The sequence below is a fragment of the Apium graveolens genome, unplaced genomic scaffold (genome assembly GCF_009905375.1).
Source record: "Apium graveolens cultivar Ventura unplaced genomic scaffold, ASM990537v1 ctg8046, whole genome shotgun sequence".
In the NCBI taxonomy this organism is placed as follows: Eukaryota; Viridiplantae; Streptophyta; class Magnoliopsida; order Apiales; family Apiaceae; genus Apium; species Apium graveolens.
The window spans coordinates 9,078-21,380 of NW_027420843.1; the positions used below are offsets into that span (position 1 = coordinate 9,078).

At 31.9% G+C, this 12,303-nt stretch overlaps 2 protein-coding genes and 5 non-coding genes across 7 annotated transcripts; 2 read left to right on the plus strand and 5 right to left on the minus strand.

The window, feature by feature from the left end:
- Positions 1 to 434: 434 nt before the first annotated feature.
- Positions 435 to 506, minus strand: TRNAC-GCA (transfer RNA cysteine (anticodon GCA)). Its single transcript has one exon. It is a non-coding gene; the product is annotated as a tRNA-Cys (tRNA).
- Positions 506 to 3,803, plus strand: LOC141704595 (uncharacterized). Its single transcript, XM_074507818.1, has 3 exons — positions 506 to 747; positions 3,431 to 3,528; positions 3,668 to 3,803. Exons 1-2 carry the CDS (start codon positions 631 to 633, stop codon positions 3,476 to 3,478), a joined length of 165 nt encoding a protein of 54 aa, XP_074363919.1. The 5' UTR covers positions 506 to 630; the 3' UTR covers positions 3,479 to 3,528; positions 3,668 to 3,803.
- Positions 2,139 to 2,210, minus strand: TRNAC-GCA (transfer RNA cysteine (anticodon GCA)). Its single transcript has one exon. It is a non-coding gene; the product is annotated as a tRNA-Cys (tRNA).
- On the minus strand, positions 3,225 to 3,296 carry TRNAC-GCA (transfer RNA cysteine (anticodon GCA)). The gene has a single exon. It is a non-coding gene; the product is annotated as a tRNA-Cys (tRNA).
- A 406-nt stretch (positions 3,804 to 4,209) lies between the features above and the next one.
- Positions 4,210 to 6,141, plus strand: LOC141704594 (uncharacterized). The gene is made up of 2 exons (XM_074507817.1): positions 4,210 to 4,529; positions 5,740 to 6,141. Exons 1-2 carry the CDS (start codon positions 4,416 to 4,418, stop codon positions 5,803 to 5,805), a joined length of 180 nt encoding a protein of 59 aa, XP_074363918.1. The 5' UTR covers positions 4,210 to 4,415; the 3' UTR covers positions 5,806 to 6,141.
- Positions 4,220 to 4,291, minus strand: TRNAC-GCA (transfer RNA cysteine (anticodon GCA)). The gene has a single exon. It is a non-coding gene; the product is annotated as a tRNA-Cys (tRNA).
- Positions 6,142 to 9,407: 3,266 nt separating the features above from the next.
- TRNAV-CAC (transfer RNA valine (anticodon CAC)) lies at positions 9,408 to 9,481 on the minus strand. The gene has a single exon. It is a non-coding gene; the product is annotated as a tRNA-Val (tRNA).
- Between the last annotated feature and the right edge of the window lie 2,822 nt (positions 9,482 to 12,303).

Below are 12,303 nucleotides of genomic sequence, written 5' to 3' on the forward strand. Positions count from 1 at the left end.
TTTATAGATTAAAAAAATATTTTTAATATTTTATAACTCGAATTATGAGTAGTTTAAATACCGGAGAAAGTAATATATTGATATATCAGATTGAGTAGTTTAGACACCGGAATAAATAATTATTTTTTAATATAATATATAAATAATCATATATACCTTAATTGATTCTAATATTATAATATAATATTTTAAAAACATAAAAAGTACTGTATATTTTAAAATTTTATATAAAAAATTCAGTTTTTAATCGGGTTTTTCAAAAAGTCCGGGCTTTTAACCGGGCTGAACCAAGCTTTTAACCAGGCTTCAGGCCGAATTTTCGAAAAAAAAATCTATTTAAGGCCCGCGGGCCGGATCGGATTTCAGGTTTTTTAACATTAACCGGGAACACGCTGAAACTGAAACTGCAAATACCAAAATAATAATAAAATGGAAGGGCCCAACCGGGTTCGAACCGGTGACCTATTGATCTGCAGTCAATTGCTCTACCACTGAGCTATGGACCCATTTTGTAAATTACCATGAACTTCTAATAGATAACCATATAACATCAATAATCTCTTATATCAAGAACCTTCTTCACTTCTAAAACCAACCCTGAGAGATTGAGAGAGAGAGAGAGAGAGAGAGATGATGAACCCAAAATCAGACAAGTTAGTAAGAAGAACAACAATGGTAGCAACACTCACAGCTTCATACTTTCTCCTCACTGCTGATTATGGCCCTGAACCCAATGTTCTTGATCCTGTATGTATCTTGTATCTATCTATCTACTTATATATCCTTAAATTGTTATTATTTACATGTTTCTTGAATCTTTCTTTATTTTTATGCACTTGTTTCACTTGGGTGTTTTTTAGATTTTTTTTTTGAATTTATTTGTGTTAATGTCATTAATTAGGCCTTTTTGGTAGTTATTAAGTGTTGAAACTATTTAATCTTACTTGGGTTTATGCTCATTTGGTGGTTCTTTAATGTTGTTGTACAATTACGATATTGTCCTATATCGAAAAATCGAAACTTTAGGGTAATTATAGTGCTATGCTGTGTGTAAATGTAGGTAGGTTAAGCGTAGTAAAGTAAATTAAGTGGAATTGTTATCTCTATGTTCCACTCGTAAGATGTCGGCAAACCTTACCCCTACTTCTAGTCGTAGAGAGTGTGTTTTTGAAAAGGTACTAGGTTTTGAGAATTATAACAGGATTTGAGTTTTTAGTAGAATTTGTGATTAAAGGATTTGTTGTACAATTACGATATTGTTCTATATCGAAAAATTGAAACTTGAGGGTATTACAGTGTTATGATGTGTGTGAAGGTAAGTAGGTTAAGCATAGTAAACTAAATTGAGTGGACTTGTTATCTGTATGAGTGTATGTTACGCTCGGAAGTGGACTTTAGGGAGGCTGAGATGTAGGCAAACCTTACTACCTACTTGTAGATGTAGAGAGGGTGTTTTCGGGAAGGTACTAGGGGCTTTGAGAAGGATTATGTAATTTTAGTTTTTAGTGGAATTTTAATTAAAGGATTTGTTTGATATATTTGTAATTGAGAACAAAAGAAGAGAGAGGGGGTGGGGGAGTTGGAAATGAACCCTGATTAGAGTTTGTAATTAGAGGAATCGTGATGGTAATGTAGGATCTCGCCTGCATGTAGTTGTAGGTGTTAGGTTAATCATCCCTAGATACAGCCACAGTTGGTTTCGAGTATGCATCTATTGGTGAGCAAGCTTAGCTAGGTTGTCTTCAATTTAGAACTCCCAAAGTGAGAACACTCATTGTTTTATAAACTAATAAACTCGATAGAGGATTACGTTTTGTCATTTGGATAGAGATAATAATAACAAATTAGCCATTTAGAAGTTTCATTAAAGGCTATGACAACCTGTGTAGTACAAATATGTTTTGCTGAGTTTGTAATTGAAATGAATGTTGAAGATTTTGGGACGACATATTCGTTATATAAAAACCTGGGATGAAAACCCCTCATCCAGCAAAATGATATAAACCTCTTGGTGCTATAGAATTGTGAAGTCTAATTAATACAAGTGAGAGTTAAGACCTATTGGAAATTTTTATCAATATGGATATTTTTACAAACCTCAAGAAGTCGTTTAAATGAAAAAAAAATTGATGTTTGCGAGGGCCCAACCGGGTTCGAACCGGTGACCTATTGATCTGCAGTCAATTGCTCTACCACTGAGCTATGGACCCTTTTTGGTATGCATTCGCAACTAATAATTATACACCAATAAAGATTCTTCCGTAACAGTCGTCAACAGTAAAAGCAACCCGCAATTTTTTCCATTCGCTTGAGAACAAAAGAAGAGAGAGGGGGTGGGGGAGTTGGAAATGAACCCTGATTAGAGTTGCTATGCTCTGTAAAGAATATGCAGAACATGTGTATACACAATATAATATGGTCTATCTGATATTGAGGTAGTGATAAAGCTTAAGAAAGATGTTTAACAGTTTAAGAGTGTAAGTATTTCCAACCAATTCTCGTCCTAGGCAGCAAAATTTCTCGAACGAATATTTACCTATAAGATTCTCGTTCTAAGAAAGTATACCAATTATTATTTATGTTCGAGACTTTGAGTCATAAGTGGGTCTAGGGAGGCTGAGATGTAGGCATAGCTTATCCCCTACTTTAGACGTAAGGAGTGTGTTTTTGAAAAGGTACTAGGGTTTTGAGAAGTATAACATGATTCTAATTTATACGGGAATATGTCATTAGATGATTTGTTTGATACAACCACAGTAATTTTCGAGGCTGATTTTGGTTGAGGTTGAAATATGTATTTATTTATGAACAAGCATATCTAGGTTGTCTTCAATTAAGAACTCCCGAAATGAGAACACTCCTTGGTTTATAAATAATAAACTCGGTAGAGAACTACGATTTGTCATTTGGACAGACATAATAATACCAACTTAGTGACTTAAAAGTTCACTGAGGAGCTAAACAATCTTTGCAGTTCAGATAGGTTTTGCTGAGTTTTTAACTGAACTGAATGTTAAAGATTTTGGGACGAAATATTCGACCTATAAAAACCTTAAATGAAAACCTCACCCCCTAGCAAAGTGATATAAACCTCTTGTTGCTATAGAATTGCGAAGTCTTATTAATACATGTGTTGGCAGATAAAACCTACCTATGGAAACCCCTCAAACCCAACAAAATTATTTACACAAATCTCAGGAGTCGTAAAATGAATGCTGATTGGTAGGGCCCAACCGGGTTCGAACCGGTGACCTATTGATCTGCAGTCAATTGCTCTACCACTGAGCTATGGACCCTTGGTGTAAATGGCAACTAATAATTATAGTCTAGGAAAGTAGACAACAAAAGCTCTCTTTTTCAGAGGTCTTTTTTTCTTTGAGAGTTTAAAAACAGTGAAAGCAACTCACAATCTTTTTCCATTTCCCTTTAGGACAGAAGAAGAGAGAGGGGGTGGAAGAGTTGGAAATGGACTCTGTAAAGAATACATGTGTCCACGCAATGTAGAATGGTCATCTATCTCAGAATGAGGTTAGTGGTAAAGCTTGAGAAAGATGTTTAAGAGTCTAAAGATTTTCTACCAATTCCCGTTCTAAGCAGCAAGAAAATTCCTAAACATTATTCATCTATACGATAATTTTTATTCACATATCAGTTAATTATTTTTCAGTTCTTTCCAAAAAGATGGCATTAGACTCGGAGAATATATACCGATGTACCAAAACTGTTACTTGAGCAAAATGTTTTAAGTTATTTCCTGATACAGGTTTGCTCATTAATCTTTGCGATAATCATACAGCTGCAGCTTTACTTGCTGTAATATTATTAATTGTATCAAATTATAAGCCTCTAACTCTATTATGTGCTCTTCTGATAAAAATATCTTTCCCGTGATTAAACAGTTGCTCCGTCTGGTAAATACCTTTTTCAGTTGTCGTCTCTGTATATATGTTTGTGCTATCTGTTGTAAGAAGTTAATTTAAACATTTGGTTCCTATTTTCCGATTTCCAGCTATAAGCTGGAACAGGAAAAAATGGATCTCATGCATGCTTATCGAAAGAAATCTTATAGTCAGTTATCTAGAAGAAATTCTAAAGAAGATTAGACATAGAAGTTATTCAAAGATTTTGGAACTGTCAAATTAGTACAGGTAGCAAATGGGGACAAGTACAACTGTGAAAGAGAAGTGAACATTAATAAATAAAATAAAATGACTAAAAAAGGGCCCAACCGGGTTCGAACCGGTGACCTATTGATCTGCAGTCAATTGCTCTACCACTGAGCTATGGACCCCAGTAATTATATTTTTATCAATTTTGATAAGTTAACATATAATATCGGGAATCTCTTCGAGGACCTCCTTCTTTAGTTGTAAAAGCAAGCGACCCATAATTGTATAATTTTGTTTGTGAAAGAAATGAACCCAAAATCAGACAAATTAGTGCGAAGGACAACAATGGTGGCAACACTTACTGCTTCTTACTTCCTTCTCACTGCTGATTATGGCCCTGAACCCAATGTTCTCGATCCTGTATGTATCTTGTTCTTTGTTTATTATTATTTATTATTGCTCTAGTCTTGATTTTGCACAATTTTATAGGTTTTTTAGATGTTGTTTAGTTATTTAATTTCTGTTATCTTTTTGGTTTTGATATTTTATTTGGGTATTTTTTTGGTGTTTAATTGACCGGAACTCCACCTTTGAAGGATAACCATTTGTAGCTCGGACTTGTATTATTGATTATTTTTTTTCTCAAAGGATTTGCTTGATATTTATTTGTAATACATTATCAGCTCAGGTAACATTATCGTCTTGATTTTGCTTTGCTTAGTTCTCTCAAGTTGGATTAGTGTATGTTACAAGTTATTTGATTTGTTTATTTTTTTTGTTTGGTTTTGTTGTTTTTATTATGTCTTTTTTTCTGGTCATCTAAACATGTGGAACTCTAGATTGATCTTAGCTTTGTTTGTAACATAAGGTCACATAAAGTGTTATGCGATGAACAAAATCACCCTTTTTACGAGGCTTTGTTTAATCTGTTTGTGACATTTGATTAACTTTTAATTTGGAACTCAGCAACAACCAATTATCTCCGAATCCTCTCTTTGTCGAAGCCTATCGGTCATAAAAAGTGATTGAAAATTATGACCTGGTTTGTAGCTTTTAGAGTTACAGGTGTAAGTAGTGGGTTGTTAATGTTTACATTTGAGCACTACCAGAGTAAGAATACCCCTTGTTTTGCATAAATTGTGGTTTTGTTAAATTTGTGGTGTTTGTCATTGAACTAGATGTTGAAAATTTGAAGGGGTGTCATATTTGATTATCAGTACTTTGGTGCTCCAACAAATTATAGATAGTTATGCTTGGTACCCGTACCCCCATATAGTCCACATGACAAGCAAATTTTAAGCTCTTGAATACTTGCTAGTACAGTCGTGCATACTCGCGAATGCATCCAAACAGAAAACGATATCCTTGTATTATATGAACTTGCAGAGCTTTCTCTCATGCACAAGTAAAAGAAATAAAAAGCTTGACTGTCGTGTGATGGTTCTAGGATGCATGTACCTTGTTTGTTATTTTGCTTTTTTCTATCATTACCTGCATGCTTTGATGTGCATACTTGCGATGCCTATATACTACTTTTGCCGAGGTGTTCTGATATGTTTAAGTTTTACTGTTTACATACTGGTTTTGTGTCTTGTTAACATGTATCTTCCTAACTACCTTGCGATTGCAGATAAAGGCGGCAATAAAGTCAGCAGAGCATTCCGTGAAAGAGTTCATATTTGGACCAGATAAATAAATTCAGGGAAGTGAGGGGAAGAAGCCGATCTCCAACAGTGCAGAGAAACATCCATAGTGCCTAATGAACGATATCTGTAGTGGCTGAAGATGATCGTTTGAAGTATTTTACATTACATAAATATGGGTAACAGAACTGATGAGTTCTTTTTGTTTTTCGTAAAATCATAAAGGTTGTAGTTACAGATGTCTACTTGGATTTTTTGTACTAGTCTTCACTCTGTTTATGCTCTTATAATCCTTAGTTTAGGAAGTTCTTGCACTTGACAAAAATGTAACAATGAGTCAAGCGTAATGATCGAGCACAAGCACAAGCTGTGATATCATGTTAGTTTTATTCGGTCCGAGAGATTGATTAAACATTGTGAACAATAGAGGAGTTTTTCGACGAAGAAATTGCATTACAATAGAAAAAGAGGTCTATATAGCCAACAACTAAATAATGATAACGGAAAAACATCATAACAATAAAACTATTATAATAATAAAACTATCCAATAATAATCAATATCCATATTATTACATCAAATACGGAATTTTACAAATTTGGTTGTTAGTCCTCTGGTCACTCAATCAGAGCCGTCATATCAAATTGATGATAATCGTTAATTTGTTATATATTATAATGATAAAAATAATCGTGCATCGTCAACAAGGAGCTTAATTAAAGTATTCAGGAGAAACTCCCGTCTTTTTCACGGGTGAAGGACAAATTTAGCCTATTTTTACACAAAATTGACAAAAATAACCAATTTCTAAAAAGTTGGTCAACTTTAGCCGATGAGATACCCAACTGTCAGTGGAGTATCCACTTTATACAAGATACCCAACTGACAGTGGAGTATTCAATCGGTCAAAATTGGCCACTTTTTTCAGAATGCATATTTTTATTAAATTTTTTCAAAAATCGGTTATTTTTGTCATTTTTTCTTTTTTCATCTGGTCAACCAAAGTGTTATAGACGTGAGATCCTCGACGTATTTAGACCAAAGTATTATAGACCTGATATTCTCGACAACATTACGGATGCGCCTCTTCCTTTGGTCCACAACACAAGGAATTACTAATAACTTCAACTTGAAAACTGATCTTCGCTTGCGCATAAATTTTATGAAATCAGTGTCGAGAGTGTCTTGTACCTTAAAAGCAAGCTCTCTTATTTCCGACAAGCCTTTGTTTATCGACGGAACATGATTATATTTCTCTTCGGCTTCTTTGCAACAACTTTGCATGTCCTTCAATTTACGTTGGAGCTTTTTCAAATCGCGGTAATTGTAAGAGAGGTGTGTTAACACGGCCGCCATGTCGCCGGCGTTTAAGAACTCCTCTAGTTTGTTTGCAGCAGAAGCTAAAGCAGTCGCCATTGTAGAAGCTGTTTGTTTGTAGGGGTTTGATTTTTTAACCTTTGATGTATTGATAATGTATTTATAGGGGTTGATAATAATTTATTTTTCAATTTTGATCAGGAGTTGTAGAATGTATCGGATTATAAAAAAGTCTTTTGAATCCTAATTGTATTCACTTTATATTTTGAAGGGGTAATTCCTAACACTCATGGGGCAGATAAGGCATATCTAATACACTGTTTCAGAACCCTTATATTAATATTTTAAGGGTTCAGATGCAAGGAATTTTTTTAGCGTTCCGCAGATATTTTTCGCGGAAGGACTTTTTCCCTTTTCGCGAAAAAGATGCGACGCCCCTGAAGTAGTATGTTAGATAAAAATTTTCTAACACGATTGCCGGGGAACATGAACCATTTGAAAAAGATTAGAATATGGTATTATTTAATTTAAACTTTAAAAAAATCATCAAAAAATATGATGATATTGAAAAGTAATGAATTTTTTATATTTGATAAATTGGTCGATTTTGATAGAATTGCAATTGATTTTCTATCTTTTGAAGTCTCTTTATGAGCATCTTCAAGATAATAGTTAAAACTTTTAGATAAAACATGATTAACTAAAATTGTATTGAATTGTTAAGCAATTACAGTCCACTAGTATTAATTATAATGATTAAATTCAAAATCTCATTTTTTTATTCTAACTATATATATTAGAGGAAATAAAATAATAATATTTAGTAAAAACTTAATAGTAATACTATAATACTTTTATATTATGTCAATATTTTAAATTAAACAATATATAAAAAAATAATTAATTTTTATGAATGATTAAAAATATAGTAACATATTTAAAAATAATCAGAAAAAACATTAGTTATATATAAAATATAATATATAACTAAAAATATATCTTACACTAGAATTTTTATAAATTTATTTAACTATAAAATAATATTTTTACATTTAATATTATCCTAAATATTTTAAGTTAAATATTGAAAAAATAATTTAAGGCAGTACTCATGTTATAAATAAATAACAAAATTGGAAATGAGCTAGATTAGGGTATAGCTAATATTTCACACGTTAGGTTGGAGGTGTTGTAAAGTAGTTAGTATCTCTATCCCATCTGAATTTTACAGTATTAATAATACTATAAATTTTGAAATATTATTGTTAATTTTAATTTTAGTTTTACGTGAATTTTGAAAGTTGATGGAAAATATCGCATAACCCTTAATGATTTAATTGAGTTTTTCAATAAATATGATAGAGGTTCCAAAAATTTATATTATAATTTGTCTAAAATGACATATATCAAAAGTTGATAGATAATAATATTTATAAAATGATGAGTTCATCATATGAATGCATATGAATGCATATGCGCCCATTAATTATGATTCGTCACGTGTTATTTGGTACAAATTTTTAGAATTCTAGCATTACTTATTTCATAAACCTAACAATTTTTTTTATAATTTTGAGAAATTTCAAAAAATTGAAAATACAAAACATACTATACGAATTTAGTCGGGGATTGTCAAAAGTTGATAGGTTATAATTTTATGCATGCATACGCGCCCATGAATTATGATTCGCCACGTGTTATTTGGTACAAATTTTAAAACTTATAGCATTACTCGTTCCATAAATCCATCAAAATCATATAATTTTGAGAGATTTTAAAAGATTAAAAATACAAAACACACTGTACGAATTTAGGAGGGTGTATTCATTTTAGATTTTAATAATAATCCATGGATTTTGGAAGATTTTTTTTTATTTTAATTGTTCGTGGCTTTTGACAGAATTAGATGGAAAAATCTTGTAAAGACTTGCTGATTTTGTAAAGTTTTTCACAAATACTTCAAAATCTCATGTATTTTAAACAGATTTCAAAGGATTAAAAATGAACTAGCAAATCTATTAAAATCCACAATTTTTTCAAATAAAAAAAAAATCCACGGATTTTTGAATACTATCAGATTTTGATGGATTTTTAAAAATCCAAATTGAATACCGCCAGATTTTAGTAGACTTTTTAAAATCTAAATTGAATACACTCAGATTTTAAAAGACTTTTTTTCTAATATATATTGAAATACCACCAGATTTTAAAGGATTTTTTAAAATTCAAATTGAATATCTCTTGATTTCAAGAATCCAAAATTAGTAACGGATTTATCTAGTATTACCCTTATTACAAAATACAAACACACAATTAAATTTGCATCAAAAAAATTTAATGTCTAAGCCCGGGTTCGAACCGGGGACCTTTTGCGTGTGAGGCAAACGTGATAACCAACTACACCACCCAGACAAGTTGTGTAGTAGCTATTATTAATAATCTTAACGAGTGAACTCTAAAGCTACAAAATTAATAATGTTTTCACTACTTCATGTTTGTGTCATCAATCCTAACGTAAAAATGAAATGAGGTTAGAATAGAATAAGGTTGTGTATGAGAATATTTAATGCAATTCTAACCTTTTTATCTATTATAATTTCTAATTTCATAATAAATTTGTCAACTTAACGCAAAAAATTTCACTCGACTCGAAACCGAACAATAAAAATCTTATTAGAGTCAAATATTTTCTTCGAACCGAAAGCGAAAATAAAAGGACATTTGCAAATTCAAAGAAAATTACTATTGCATAGATGAGCAAAGTTACAAATAACTCATACAAGAGCAAATCATTCCGTCAACGATTTATAAACTGACATAGACGACGTTGTGCACATATCAGCTCCCGAGATTAGACGTCAGTCAATGATCCACTCTTCAACATCAAGGGAAAAAGTGGCTTAAAAGGCAAAGAAGACTCAAAAGCTTCAATCTTTGGCTTGCATTTTGAACTATCTCCTTTGTTTTCTTGCATACATTTCTTGAAAGCTTCATCTTGCTCATTCACATCACTTGTTGTCTTGCTTTTCTCTGCTGCACCACTCTCTTTTTTCTCTGCCTCCATTGCAAAATTCACCACTGTTCCCAAGAAATCTAATTTTTGCCTGTGGAAAACAAAGATAATTACATGGTCAGTCATTATATAAAGAATGAGTCTTGGAAAATACAATGAATATTCAAGAATTTGACAGAAATGGAGAAACCAGAAGTTACTCTTACCTGGGTTGCTGTTAAAAATGCATAAAGGGGAGTGGGGAATATTTATTTATAGGCAACTTTTTCTGTTCTAAAAATCATCGATTTTAGTGATTAATTGCCTGATTAATCATTCCAATATGCTGCCGATTCAAATTTATAATCCGATTAATCAATGCATTTTTTTCTTAATTTATATATTTAGTTTAATACATTAAATATTTTTACATTTTATTAAATACATACGATTAATGCTCCGATTAATCACCGATTATCCGATTAATTACTGAAAGATCGCTCTAACGAATAATGACGATTTCCGCTTTTTAGAACAATAACAACTTCTCACATTTATTTATTTATATTTTTTCCTAAATCCCCACTTCTCATATTTAGATGTTTCTTTTTGGCATTAATGTGGGGCCCACCTTCACCAAGAAGGATATTTGATTTGTTGAATGGACAGCTTGGGATTGTGTGTTGTGTAGTAGAGTAACAGTGATGTCAAATGTAGAAGCTGGTCAGTACTAGTTGGAATGGCTGTTTCTTTGTTACTCATATACGGTGGTGAATGAACAAAGAGCTATTTTAAGGCTACATTCTTGGTTGAATTCAAGACTAACGTCAAAAGAGAGGGCCCATCAATTAAACGTACCATGCTGAGTACCATGCGCTTTTTAAGGGCCCATCATTTATACGTACCTCGCGCGGATCCATCATTTACAGATATCATGTACTTTTTAAGGGCCATCATTTACACGTACCTCAGTTACGGCCGCCGTTCACCGGGGCTGCGCTTTCTGCGATATGTTACAGAGAAGCAACCGATTGCTCGGGTTGTCCATCATAAATACGGATGTGATTCTTTTTTCTTTTTCTTTTTTCCTTTCTCGAATCCTACGGGGTGTATTCATTTCAGATTTTTAAGGATTGTTAATAATATATGGATTTAAAAAAAAAATTGATTTTAATTTTTCGTGAATTTTGATGGAATTGATCTAAAATTTTATAGAGTCTTGCAAATTTTGTGGAGTTTTTAAGAAATCCATTAAAATCTCAAGTAATTTGAAGAGATTTCAAGATATTAAAAATGTATTAGCAAATCAATTAAAATCCACAACTTTTTTAAATAAAGAAAATTGATTTTTGAATACCATCAGATTTTGATGGATTTTTTAAAATCCAAATTGAATACTACCAAATTTTGATTAACTTTTTAAAATCTAAATTGAATATACTCAGATTTTAAAAGACTTTTTCCAATCTTTATTGAATACCTTCAGATTTTAAAGGATTATTTAAAATCCAAATTGAATATCCCATGATTTTTAAAATCCATAAAAATTCCAATTGAATACACCCCTCAATGAGAATCGATAAAAAGATATTTCATATCACAATTAACATCCGAAACATAACAATAAAGTTTTTAGCTCGGACTATTTTACAATTCTGATTCCGTAAATATAAAGGTGTCTCTTATTAAACCTTTACATCATTCTCTCTTGGTAAACACCGAGTCATGAAAATGTAAAATCTAAAGCCTTCAATTTGACCAAAAGTTTATCGAATTTTCTAATACGTGTCCAAGAGCACATGCTAAGAATCTGTGCTTGATGAGTTGTCAGAATTTTATTGGTGAAGTCCGGAAATGCACAAAAATCTTCACCGATAAAATTTTTGACAACTCATCAAACACGGATTCTTAACTGTTTTGTAAAATAAAAACTTCTTGACAAAAAAATGCAAGTCTGGCCTATTTATAATCTCTTCTATGACACACTCTTTTACGAGGTTACGTTTACCAGGACCTACAACTAAGAAAAAATGAAGAAACCGGGAAAAGTTACTTTCAAGAAGTGCGACAGATATTTTCATTATTTTATCAAATAATAGCTGTATAAATAATGATACAAGTAGTAGCTAAAATGTTTCTAGCAAAAGAACCCCATGACGAGCTCCAGTTACGATAGCTGAACTTGCTTTCAGGCGTATATACTTTCTGATATCGAGATAAGTAGCAAAAAAATGATCAATAA

Bases quoted from the DNA above. Each gene is read 5' to 3' on its own strand.
- LOC141704595 (XM_074507818.1), top strand. From the start codon at position 631: ATGATGAACCCAAAATCAGACAAGTTAGTAAGAAGAACAACAATGGTA. The intron at 748-3,430 runs GTATGTATCTTG...ATTTCCCTTTAG, and splicing joins AACCCAATGTTCTTGATCCT to GACAGAAGAAGAGAGAGGGG.
- LOC141704594 (XM_074507817.1), top strand. From the start codon at position 4,416: ATGAACCCAAAATCAGACAAATTAGTGCGAAGGACAACAATGGTGGCA. The intron at 4,530-5,739 runs GTATGTATCTTG...TTGCGATTGCAG, and splicing joins AACCCAATGTTCTCGATCCT to ATAAAGGCGGCAATAAAGTC.